The 13,918-nt window shown below is 36.2% G+C and overlaps 1 protein-coding gene across 1 annotated transcript; it reads left to right on the forward strand.

Annotated features, from left to right (window-relative positions):
• Nucleotides 1-283: 283 nt before the first annotated feature.
• On the forward strand, nt 284-13,877 carry LOC123309082 (slit homolog 3 protein-like). Its single transcript, XM_044891954.1, has 2 exons — nt 284-491; nt 11,715-13,877. Exons 1-2 carry the CDS (start codon nt 480-482, stop codon nt 12,870-12,872), a joined length of 1,170 nt encoding a protein of 389 aa, XP_044747889.1. The 5' UTR covers nt 284-479; the 3' UTR covers nt 12,873-13,877.
• Nucleotides 13,878-13,918: the final 41 nt, after the last annotated feature.

The raw sequence follows: 13,918 nt of genomic DNA on the forward strand, positions 1-13,918 counted from the left end.
ACAAAATCGTAGCCAAGTATAAAATAAATGTTCGTTGCCCGTAAAATTGTGGGATTGTTGGTGAAAACGGGCGTAAGTATCTTCAAATTATTTCGATGAAAATCTAATATCGAACAATAATGACTCATATTTAACTAAATTACATTCACTAAGCGTGAACCGACATGATTTCACGGATTTTCCTCTGAAAATCCCAACTGGACGTCGTCCAAGAGGAATGAATAATTTCCAATAACAGAAAACACATCATAGCACGGTCCCGTTTTTCAAATTTTGGCGCTACTCCTCACCAGGCTTTCTCAAGTGCCACTTTAGAATGTTCCTAAAGGTAAATCCAGTAAATCGATCATATTTTTTCACACTTTAAATAAACATTGGTAAATGTCAATCAAAAGATAAGATAAGTCAAGACATGGTAGAAGTAATGGAGAAGTACGAATTGAATCAGTGAAAATAATTGTTCCGTCCCGATTTTTAATATGCATACCCAGGTGAGTTGAGAATTTCGATTGCACGCTATATTTACGTCTAATAACCTCATAGTTTCCTAATTCATAATCGGAATGATCAGATTAGAGGTACAATGATGAAAATCATAAGCGATTTGGATACTTGCCATGCGGAAATGAACCTCTGGAATTCTTTCTGAAAGAGAATACCTAAAAATTTTATAATTGATTTCAAAATCACCACAATAAACCATAGACAAAATAAGGCAGTTTCAAAATATAAATTCGTCAGAAAGCCACCTAATTATAGCATGAAATTATCATCATTCGGATGATAATTAAAAAAAGATACACCTGGTCAATATTGTTTTTGGATTATCTCATCTCATAAGTAATTTGATTGGCAAATGATAAAACACTATGTTCGAATAATAGATTAGTTTAATTTTAGAAAACATCAGTTCAATAATTTAGTGTGCATATAGTGTTGAATGATGAATTGACTTGAGAGCCAATTATAAATCCCTTGAAAATTAATTGATCCTCCTTGACCCTTGATTCCTATCATAAGAAGAAAACAAGAAAAGATCAAAATCTTCAATTTTATTTCGATTTGAGTTCATTACAAATCGAGCAAAGCTACAAAAGTTGAACATAGTGAAACAAAGCGGGGAGATGCAGTAGAACAGAGAATCGAAAAGTCTAAATAGTGAAGGAATTTTCCTGTAAAAAGAATTTCTTTCGTTCACAGATAGCACAGCTTTTTGAAACAGAGCCGTTTTTTCGTTTTCAGATTATTTATGTTTACAAATGCTTTATCTCTCAATCAATCTCGAAAATGATATAACCTTTTACCAAAAATACAAGAAAAATCTGCGTTAAACTTCTAACAGAATATTATATTCAAATTTTCATCTTACATTGCCTAGCATTCCAGAAGTTATTCTGCTACATAATTTCATCGCCAATTTGTGAGCATAACTCTTTCAGAAAGGGACAATCTGTATCATAAACTTTCAATTTCCAATTGTCTTATTCGCCACTGTTATAAACATGAACATCAAAGTTATCAACAATAATAATATGAATCATTTCTATAATTTGGTGGGCACAATTCGAACATATTTTAGTGAGGTGGTTCTAGAGAAATTTCAAAAGCTTTTTGGGTAGCTTTTCATTTTTCAGTTTACCTTTACGTCCTTTATCCACCTGAAAATGCTAATTGTGATAGCAAAACACGTGTCGTAATTCTGTTTTTAGTTCAATTATGAATTTTCATCAAGTCAGTATATAATAAATTGAATATCGTTTTTGAACTCTTGTACCTAGGAACGACAGCGTTATTTTTTTGCCCAAATGTCTGTAGTTATTCAATTTCTATCCAAGAATGGTCTCGAACGATTGAGCTATATGTTCGTTCCGCCTGAGGAGCTAGGGACTTTGAATTTTTAGGCTAGGTTGGGGAGCAGGAACATAAAATACCTACGCTTTATTAGTTGGGATGTATAGGCCCTGAATTTGTTTTTTAGTATCTGAAAAAAGACAGATTAAATTCATAATAAGTAACTATGTAGTAGAGAAGTATATTGACAGGAGGACTTGTGCAAAATTTCGTGGAGGAAACTCCTGTTCACCTGATTATAGAATGCCTCACCATTGCAAGCCGGCACAAGGAATGTTTTGGACGAGAAAATTATAGGAGGAATGAGCACTCCTTGAAGACCTCTCAGATATTGGTGTTCATTGGAACTCTGGAGCTGGAGGTGGAACTGTAGATGGTGCAGTTGTGATTATAACGAGTGTAGACTATAGTCAGTTTTTGATAAGCCCATTCTCATCATATCCATATGCTTCCTAAGGCGACAACGTCTCGTGAGGAACTCAGTGAGGGGCGTTACTTATTTTAACTGAGATCCAAATACTTCTTGGATCTTTCAGATTCAAAATCCCGAAGGAACTTTTTGGAACGATCCATTCCTCCATTCCAGAGCTAATAGATTGTTGTGTGTTTTCGAGGTTTTTCATCATATGTCTCAAGGACTGGGAATAAAAAAATAGTATATTTTGGACAACCAGTTTACGTTAATCAAGTCCTCAGATTTTGCCCAACCTTTTTGCGTTTTGTACCTCCGATTTTAAAAAAATTGAATTTCTACGTTCGGTCACTTTTGAACATCTATGAAATAGTGAACTGTGGTAAATAAAAATATCAAAACTCACTCATAGAATAAAAGATACAAAAAACAACAAAAAATTTTTATTCTATACGTTAGGGAATTGTAAATGATGAAAAAACCACAATTATTCCATCAATAAAATTATTGTCGTATTATGACACCTAATTCTCATAGATGGTTCTTGTCAGTTCGGACGGTCTCATCACTTTTTGGGCTCTATTCCCTTCTCGGGTCATGGCCCCCTGTGTGGTCCCGACTCTACCGATTTTTTTTGTATTTTTTCTGATTCGAGAATTTGTGCATTTCACATATTGAAAATTTTCTTGTGCTGTCATTGAAAATGTCGGACAAGTATTTTGTAGTTTGTGCATGTATGAAGAGATAATAGAAGAGGATGATCAAGATGTGACTGTGAAATCAAGAGGACTGCTAATATTAATCGAGTGACTCGAGTGCAGTTACAACGGAATTTCGCATTAGAAACTTAAACTTACCTCGGAAATTTCAAGTTCTTAGTTCTTTTCGTTCAATCGCCATTAGGACAGGATTGTCGTCTCCATACAATACACCGTCCAGCTTATTTCCTAGTAACAGTGTGATAGACAGGACGGAGAGAATTGAATTTTACCATCAGTTCTTCATTGAAGTCTGAAGATGAAGAATCCCAATAGTTTGAGGGTATTTCCAGATCTAAATTCGAGAATAACAGACATTTGGGCAAAATGATGAGGCACTTTTTTTCCTAGGAACAAGCACACAAAGACTAAATATCAGGCAGATTAGGCTGGATTTCAGAGAATATAATAGGAAGCATTTTTATTTCTAATCACTTTAATTAACAAAAAGAAGATAGTGCCAAGAAAAATTTTAAATTTACAATTTACTATAAAATTCCCCTAAATCATAAAGCTCCAATAATTTCAGTAGCATTTTATGTATTACTTTTTCAAACTTTCCCATATCTGTTTCTCTTCTGATGTAATTTGGCAATCTATTGAACAGCTGCAGGCAAGAATAGTGGCAATCCTTTTCAGTCATTGTGAGGTGATGTTGAGGGTATATATAGAGTGGGTATCTCCTCTCATAACTGCTTCGACTGAAATCTTTTTCGAAAAAGTGCTTGTTTTGGAAAAGAAAATTCAGACTCCCTCGCATAGATTGTGAGAATCCTATTTTTTCTGAATAAACCTCTTACGAGCTCTCTAACTAAAATTTAGTCCAAAGATGATTCTTAATTAACATAGAATATCCTCATGTCTGGGAAATCCATAATAGAAGGAGTAGGTGACTTAATCAGACATAAAATTCTTCAAGGATTTAATACACTCTACATGTTTCGAGCTTCAAATGAGCTCATCTTCAGGAGTTTAAAAATCATCGAAGCTAAGCTGAAAAGACAGTTTAACTTAGCACAAGTTAAGAATGAAGAGCTCGAAACATGTAGAGTGTATTAAATCCTTGAAGAATTTTATGTCTGATTAAGTCACCTACTCCTTCTATTACAAAGATGATTCTTATTACTTTTTTCTGAGTAACAAAAATGCTGTTAATATTTCCATTTGATCCATAAAAATTATTCCAACATCATCTTTGATTCAAAGTTTGCGAAATAGATTGTTTTCAATAGTCCCTCACTAAGATGGTATAGCATACCGAATTTAAGCAGTTGTTTATGTAATTTCTATATGTTCTCTCCATGTAAGATAAGATGTCCATCTTATGTCATTCCCAGGAACTTTGTTGTTCTTTGAAGACCAAAATTTCTAACCCTCTTTGGTGTATTTTATGTTGAGTGTTGGGTTCTGAAGTATAAAATACTCGTTTTTCCGGTGTTGAGTTATAGTTTTCACGAATGTAGCCATTTTTCTATATTCTGATGAAAATATTAGATATTTTCTTTACTAATGTTTGAAGGTTTGCGTTCCACAGTAATGCATTGGTATCATCAATCAACACCATCAGTTCTCCAATTCAAGTAATTCCTTAATAAACTTTTTAGGGTTTTCACTCCCAATCTCTGAAACAAAATCAATTAAAAATGAAATCGATGATTTGCTCCTGCGTAAATTCTTGCACTAATTTGTCAGGAGCAAATTAACTAGGAAAAATTTGTTGCCTGACAATGAACTGAAAATAAATAAAGTTGAAATTATAATTTTATGTGGTAACGTTTCGGAGTCTATATCAGACTCCTTCATCAGACGAAAAATCTATTTTTGAAAATCTTCTGAATTGTGGCTTTTTGAAATTATAATTTTATGTGGTAACGTTTCAGAGATTGGGAGTGAAAACCCTAAAAAGTTTATTAAGAAATGCAGAATCCTCCCAGAATAAATTTTAATCGATATCTCAAGTTATTCCTGCCAAGATTTGGCTTTTGTGCGATCTTATTTCTTCTCCTCTATCTGTTATCCTCTCTGTTCACGTTTCATCAAGTATGTTCTCAACCATTATAATGGCTGATGTCCTCTTATCCCATAGCTTTACATAATTTCCAAAAGAATTTCATGATCCACACTGTCATAAGCCTTCGAGAGATCTAAGAATAGGGCAAATATCCTCTACCTTCTACCTTCTCCTCCAGTGTCTCCAAAACTTTTCCAACGAATTGATACATGGCAGTTTTTGTTGACTTGTCCCTGATGAATCCATGCTGGCTGTTAGGTACTCAGTATATTATTAACTATATATCAAGAATTTTATTAGTCTTGATCCCATTACTAATTCGAATATTTTCAAAAAGGGTTCTATCTCCTTTCTTGAAAAAAGGTTTTAAGGCAATTTTAAGGCTTTCTGGAACATACCATGCTTCATTGAATTATTGGAATTATTACAAGAGGACACATGAAAGCTGATATTTCCAGGAAAATATTTGAGTATTGGATAATTCGCAATTTTCCTACTATTCTGAATCATTCAATTAGGAAATCGGTCTCAATTTAAGATAGCAGGTGCGGAAACTTCATTGAATTTTTCTTCATTTTATCAGACACTTATAACCGGCGCCCCAAATCACTGGGTACTAATACTATTCTGATCATTTCCTGTAGTAATTCCTGAAACTTAATCATTGGAAACAATCAAAAACATCGATGTTTCGTTTTTAACATATCTATCTCGTATTCGGAAATTTCGATAGTATCTAATTTCTTTTCTGTTCTATTTGCTGAATAAAAATATGTTCTATTTGTAGATATACCTCTCAAAAGTATTGGGAGTGTTGGAAATAGTCTCAGTAAGTTCCACGGGTATCATTCCGTGAATAATAACGATATAATATTATATACAGGGTGATTGACGTAAACCAGCATCCACTAAAAGTTTTGGGAAAACTACAGCGGTAATATTGAGCTGAAAATTCGTACCAAGGGAATATGGTCACTATGATATATTTCATATATTCAACTAAGAGAGCCCATTCAAAGGCAAAATCAACAATGTGCCATAGTCAAAAGATTTGTATTTGTATTTTACACATTACATTACGAATAACTACAGCAAAATTAGATCTTCAGAAGAAATATTTTTCATATATAATGAGTGAAAACCTACTTATAGCATTTTGATTGGGTGTGTATTTTACAGGATGTTCATGGCAAAGTCATAAATTTCAACAAATCCAAGGTACGAAAACTTAATGAATTCAAAAGGAATCCCGTATTTTTTTATGCCTCATATCAATATGAGTTCCCTCTATATCTATCCAAATAGGATATTTATGCGAGTTACTCGTGGTTTATAGAAAAAATGTACCAATTCCCCAAGAATTGAAAGTTATTTTGATCATATCCTTCATTTACTTTATCAAGCTCTTGTCTCTTGAAATCGATTAATCAATTCACTAAGTCTCCAAGACGCTCAAGTTAATCTCGATTTAGCATCTTCGGCTCCCCAACTATATAAATTGTCGAGCAGTCGAGCAGTGTATTTCTCCACAATGCTCCTCGCTTAATAAGCTTTCAGTGCAACAACATTGTTTTGAAATTTTCTTGACTATTTATTTCCCACCTATTGTGTGGATTGTTATGTCCTTCCAGCGGTGTGAATATATCGGAAAAATATAATGAAAAATTCAGGTTTTCGGACATTGAGTTGATTAGAAAGCATAGAACAAAGCACATAATGGAAATAAGCGGAGCAAATCATTGACAAACTGGTAAAATTTTCCAATTTACTTGAATAACTTACGAACTATTCGATTTGGTTATGAGAATTGTTCGTTCATTCATTCATTCATTCATTCATTGCATCTCGTTACCGAGAATAAATCTATAAGAAGACTATAAAACCAGACTATCGTTTTGATCAAACTTATAATTTCTTAGTGCTACTTGCGACTGTGCGCCCTTCTGTGACTGAAGAGACCCAACCGTGACCTACAGATCCTTCCACACTCTGGGCATGGATAGTCACCAACCAGATCTGGCCGCCGCTGTATTCTTCTATAGTCTCCATTATAGCTGTAGACCAAAGACCTTCACTGTGATCTGTCTAACGCTAGTTGTTCCAAGTTATGATTGGCATTAACTGATTTCAGGGATTGATTCAGTCTTTCTTTGAACCGCTTATACTGGAATCCTGGTTTTCGAGATCCCTTTGTGAATTCGCCGTACAGAGCTATTTTGGGAAGTCTTGTGTCTTGCATCCTCAGAATGTGGCAGCTCCATCTGAGTCGGGCCCTCGTTACTTGAGTCTCAATATTGTTCCATCCCCCAGGCCGATATCTGTTTGCTCCCTGCTCTGGGATTAGTGACCAACACCTCTTTCAGATCTTTTCTTCTCACGATCACATAGTCGAGAGTATGCCAATGCCCTGAGCGCGGGTGGCACCAGGTCCCCCTTGAATTGGCTCTTGTGATAAAATAGGTGTTCGTTATACACCAGATTGTGTGCTGCACAAAGAGCCAGTAGAAGACGTTCTCCGTTCAAACTGATGCTGTCTGTGCCGTGTTTCCCTATTATTCCTGGCCACAGTTTTGCGTCTTGGCATCTACCCACTCTGTCTCCAAGGAGAATAATTAGTTCCCGTTTTGGGATTTTACTTAATGATACTTTCGTAGAAAGTATCCTTTAAGTGGTTAGAGGAGTTCAAAGTGGGTGCGTATATTGCAATGCGTTATTTGCTGCAGCAAATCGTAGGGTCATTATACGTTCTGAGATGTTTTTTTTTTTTTTGGTGTAGCAGGGGGAAAATCTGCAAATCAGACGAACCACCCTCTCCTGAGGGGGAACAAGTGTGGGGTTTCTCACTCTTCTGAGCTCGAGACCCACTAAAAACCCTTAACTGCTTCTTGAATTTTGGTTCCGGGCATTTGTCTATAAACCGTTCATCTCTTAGTCGGTTTTCTTCTCGCACATTATCGTGCTGGGATTTATGTGTTTATCCTCTATTGGATTAACACTTTTTTCAATAAGTTTCTATTGTTATTTGAATCTCTTTTTAATTGATCTCTTGGTCTCCTTCGGTAAATTCGCATTCTCCTCTTGTCTTCCTCTGGGTCGTAGTCCACTAGTCTCCTGAGTTCTTGATTCGGATGGTTTTTCGCTGTTTCGAATAATTTCTCTGCTTTTCTGTTCATGAATTCCGTTATGGTTTCCCATTTTAGGTCCCTATAAATCTGTCTATTCCTGACAAACCAAGGTGCATCTATTGCACATCGTAGCAGCTTGTTTTCAGTGGCCTGAATTCTTTTGATGTGGCTCTTTGCCGCGAAGCCCCAGGCAACTGATCCATAAGTCAGTTGAGGCCTAGCAGCGGCTTTGATTATCTTCAATTTTGTCTCTTTCGACATGAGGCTTCTTATTCCTATTAAAGGGTATAGTCTATTCATCGCTGCTTTCGTTTTGTCGATTGCTTGTTTGATATGACTTTTTCAAGTAAGTCCTTTGTCAAGCGTTATTCCTAAATATTTGGCTTCATTTTTCCAGTCGATTTCTTCGCCGTCAACTTCTAGATTCGTTGTGGGTCGCAGTCTTCTCTTCTGTAATAATATTGCTTGGCTCTTTTGTCCATTGAGCTTGATTTTCCACTTTATGCACCAGTCATTTGTTTCGTCAATCGTTTCTTGTAGAACTCTTTCTATTACTTCTGTGTTTCGGTGTCGAGTTGCTATGCCTGTGTCGTCAGCATATAACGTTAGCATGGTTCTTGGATTCTTCGGAATATCGTGAATGTATATGTTGTACAGAAGTGGCCCAAGCACTGACCCTTGGGGTACTCCAGCCTCTAAATCTCTTGTTGTGGAGCATTCTCCTTCCACTTTCACGTAAAATCTTCTATTTTTGAGATAATTCCAGATCAACTTGCATATTTTGATCGAATATCCAGCACTTCTCATCTTATATATTAATCCTTCATGCCATACTCTGTCGAAAGCTCTGGCGACGTCTAGTAAAACAAGACCTGTGGCTTGTTTATTTTGGAATCCCTCTGTAATGTACTCTGTGAGCCTTAATAATTGTTGCTCTGTTGAATGCTCTCTTCTGAATCCGAACTGTTCTGGCGGTATCAGTTTCAGATTTTCGGTTTCCTCATTCAGCCTCGTGGCGATAATCCTTTCTACTACTTTTCCTAACGCCGACAGTAGACTTATCGTTCTGTAGTTTTGTGGGAACTTCTTCTCTTTAAATGGTTTATTGAATACTGTGACTTCCGCTGTTTTCCATTTTTCTGGTTAGTGTTCTGTCCACATGATTCCTATCGCGATATTTGTTAGAGCGGCTATACCTTTTCTAGGTAATTTCTTTAACATAACATTCGTTATTTTATCGCTTCCGGGAGCTTTCCTCTTCTTCAAACTTCTAATTATTTCCCTGATTTCATTTGGCGATGTTGGCTTGTCTATTTCAGCAGCCGCTGGTTATTCATCCATTTCTTCATAATTTTCTTCAACCAGTTCTTCCAAATCTTCATTATCGTTTCTGAGATGCCAACTGGATATTCGGTTATATAGTTTAGCAGCCAAGTCGTTTCTAATGGCAAAGCAGACGCCATGTTGTCTGATTTCCCCTTCAGGCAAGCCTTTTCAGAAAAAAGTATACGCTTGTTCTACCAAGCTATCTTTGTCCGAAAAGCGTGTCTCGCTTAAGGCAACTATTGCAATGGATGTTCGTTGCAATTCCTCATCGATTAGGGTGGTACGCCTCTAGGGTCGGTCGACCTTGGGGTTGTATAGCAAGGTTCTGACGTTCCATGCTGCTTTTCTTTGGTGGTTGTACGATGACTCATTCGCTCAGGCACCCTCCTCCGGAGATCCGAATGGGAGGGTATTTTACCACCGGATACAAATTTTGTCCTGTTCGACAGATCCATCTTTTTCTAGGAGCTGCGTTAGAAGATGTTTTAAAGCTCCACTGGTAACGCTGTCAGTGCAACTTTGGTGGCGGTTTCGACTAGATTATCTTGTGGCACAGGTATCCTGAGACGACAAGGTCTAAGACGTAACTTAAGCAATGTCATTTCCTGCTCAAGCCAAAGCTAGGTGGGAAACAGAGTTATACCGCTCATGTTCGGCCGCCAGAGCCTCGTTCGTGAGAACAGGGTGCAACGCGAGTAGGTGAGGTTGGCATTTGAGAGGATAGGATATAAAACGCATCCTTCCCCCTAACACCCTTGTTCAAGGCAACAAGCAAAATCCAGTTGAGTGTACTAAGATCAGAATTTCAATAACTTTATTGCAATATTATTTTTCCGACGATCTTTTTATAATGACTTCAGCCTTGCGGCTTTAACACTCATCTCCAGAGGAACATTCACTTATCCTAGATATCGCGAAGATTTCAAAAGGATTAAGCTCTGTTCGAGCCCTTTTCAGGTTTCCGGGATTGTGGTGGTGGTCGGGTTCGGGTCGTTCCTTGGCTCCTTGCTGTCGGTTGGATATCTGATCCACCCGCGCTTCCTGTCAGAGCAGACGGTGTTCCTCTGCATTCCCTATGTACTTGCGTACAGTTCTCGCTGTTCTCAGCAGTACCGCTTTCTGCATAACTCTTGCAATCGCCAAGTCGATGAAATATTCTGTTCTCCTCCTCACTCAACAATATGAGGTCAGGTATATTGTGGGATATTTTCCGGTCTATGAGAACCGTGCTATCCCAATAGAGCTTGTGATAATCATTTTCCAATACAGCATCAGGATGGTAATTATAATAGGGAACCTTCTTTGACCTTAGAAGTTGGTATTTTATTGCCAATTCTTGGTGAATAATCTTGGCAACAGCATCATGACTATTTTTGTACTCAGTGCCTGCGAACTCCTGACATCCTCCAGTGATGTGCCGGATAGTTTCATGTGTCGCACAGCCATAACGACAGCTATCCGTCCTTTACTGAGGGATCCTTGGCGATATATTTCATGTAGTTTTTTGTCGGAATCACCTGATCCTGGATGGCGAGGATAAAGCCCTCTGTCTCGGGAAACAACTTTCCGGAAGTCAACCAGTAGTTCGACGCAGATATGTTGACGTAATCATGGTTGGGCTCATTCTGATTTCTTTCATGTAAAGGTTTGCCAATCAGTTTCTGCATTTTGCTTATTTATAATTATTATTATTTTATCCTGATTCTCCGTAGCCTACCATACCTTCAGAAGCTCTGTGAGCTTGTACGAGTTCGGAGAACCTGTTGTGTTCTGTGTAGGCTATTTTACTATGTCCTTACACCACCTATCATAGATGTCTCTAAATACCGCTATTTCTCCCAAAACGCCAAGTGGATGGTTTGCCCTGCATAAGCAATAAGTATTAACGTTATGAATATTAAATTCCTATTCATACAGGGAGAGTCAACAGTGCTCGATCGGTTGCATGATAACCTCCGGGCCATCCTATGGATGGAGTCAAAAATAATTTCAGCTTATGCGCTGATTAGAGTCAACTCCTAGCACAAAAATTTTAAGAGGTATCCACCACTCGAGACCTGTATATCATTATTCGTCACTGTGGATTCAATAATTCAATAATTTGGTGAAAAAAATCACTCAACAGAGTAAACATATCTAGAGAACGAATATATTTTATTTTTGAAACTTTAAAACTGAAAAACTTACCTCTTATTTCTCTGCTTTTCTAATAAAAACATTCAATTCCACAGAAACCAAATATGGACAGATATCTAGAATACATGGGTCTCATCTCCATCATGCTACTATCCACAGCCATGGCAGGATGTCCTTCCAGATGCGTCTGTTCAAAGAATGCTGTGAAATGTTCAGGAAAATCTTTGATGAACGTGCCCAATTTTCAAAGGCTGGAGAACGATCCGGTCACAATCGATCTATCTTCGAACGAAATTGATTTTATATCCTACGATGACTTTAGCTTCGATAAAGTTGAGGTTGTACAAGTCCTTTATTTGAACGAATCGAAAATAATCGACATAGACAATAAAGCTTTCAAAGAACTCAGCAACGTGAGGGAAATATATCTTGCGAGAAACCTTCTGGGACAATTGCCTGAAGATTCTTTCGAGGTTAATTCCAAATTGATTTTGCTCGATTTGTCGTATAATTTATTCACAAGGATGCCGAAAATAATATCTCAGAGCTTAGAAACTTTAGTACTCACTAATTCCGGAATAGAAAAAATAGACAAAGATAATTTCGCATGGATTCCAAATCTAAAATATCTTAATTTGCGAAGGAATAACTTGAAAATTATAGATTGGAAAATGTTCCAAGATGTCCCGCAACTCAGACTGATACAGCTTGAATTCAACCGTTGGAAATGCACGTGCAAATCGGTTGAACTGTTCAATTTTCTACAAGAGAATTCAGTGTTGAACATAGAAGAACCCATTCAATGTAGAAGTAATGACGTATTCGTGAGTTTTTTCACGGAAAATGGAGCACCTGAACCTATTAAAGATTTATGTGAAAAAAACAAGAATCATTCATCCTACAATTTCGTAGGTAATTATGTAGAACCGAAAGAAAAAGAAAATTTCAATCAACGAAGAAGTGCCAAGAACAGCCGTCGAATGGATAAAGAAGTTTTTACAACAGTCAATTCTGAAACAAAGAATATCCAGAATAGGAAAAAATCAGATTATTCGAATATGAAGGATGTAAAACATCACGAGTTCCTTGCATCGGTCACAACGTCAAATTATATAATTTTTTCCATCGCCATTCTTTTGGCGTTTATTGTTGGGCTAGCATCAGGTTGTTTATTCGTGAACTTGAGAAGAAGTAGAAAAACAGATAACAGTACTAGCTGTGATTCTTTACTGAAACGAAGTATTGTAATTTAAGCTATTTTATTTTTCAAGAATGTGAAATTGACGTGCTGATATTCAAGCGAATAAATTGTACAGATTTGTACTATGCTTCTCACAAAAATCAATGTATAAAAAAATCTAAATTTTTTTAGGTGATTTTCAACAGGTTGTAAGAAAAAAGAGATACATACATCAATTTGAAAAAAAAAATGTAACTATATTCGGATAACTTGTTTATTCAGCATTAATTTCTTCTCTTGAAGACCTAAAAACGAGCACTTTCTCGTTGAGATATGGTTCTTTGAATGGAAAAAGATTATATTCATTATATTAATTTGAGAAAGCAACAAAAATTGCTTTCTATAGTTTCAGAAACATTAATGTTAAGTGTGCCTTTTACAGTTCAATATAGCCCCAAAAACCCTACCAAGTGTGAAATAAATCCAGTAAGCCGTTTCTTCGTCACACTGGATTGAATTTCTGAAAAAATTAAGGGAGCAAGATTTTCGCTCTGAAAAGCTTCATCTTCATCGAAATGAAAAAAAAAACTTTATATACTTCTCTTTCAAGTCGAGACACAACGAAAAGTCCTTGTTTCGTTGATTTTTCAAATTCAATGCAATGATAAAAAGCATTTTTTTTTGTAGAAAACCTACAAAACGTACAGGTTGCTAAGATATCGACAGGATAAATAATCTAATCCTTTTTCATTCAAAGACTCATCTCATCGAAAAATACTCATATATAATAGGTCTTCTCAAAATAAAGAGTACTCGAAAAAGTCAGATGCAATTTGCTTCTTTATAATTGTAAGGCTATATTCTTCAGTTTACATCCTGTTGAAAATCACATACAACTTTGTATTTTTCTTGATCCCTTGATTTTTGTGAGAAGTATAGATCAACTGATTGAGAATAACTCATCAACATCATGTGTATATTTCATAGATATAGGTATATTTATTAATTATATTAATTAATTAACTGTAGTTTGAAATTAGGGAATTTGTAATTTTTTATAATAAATTTATCAACTCAGTTTAGCTGTAATATATAATTTTTTCATTCGAAAAATTGTAA

The sequence above is a fragment of the Coccinella septempunctata genome, chromosome 3 (assembly GCF_907165205.1).
Source record: "Coccinella septempunctata chromosome 3, icCocSept1.1, whole genome shotgun sequence".
NCBI classification, from domain to species: Eukaryota; Metazoa; Arthropoda; class Insecta; order Coleoptera; family Coccinellidae; genus Coccinella; species Coccinella septempunctata.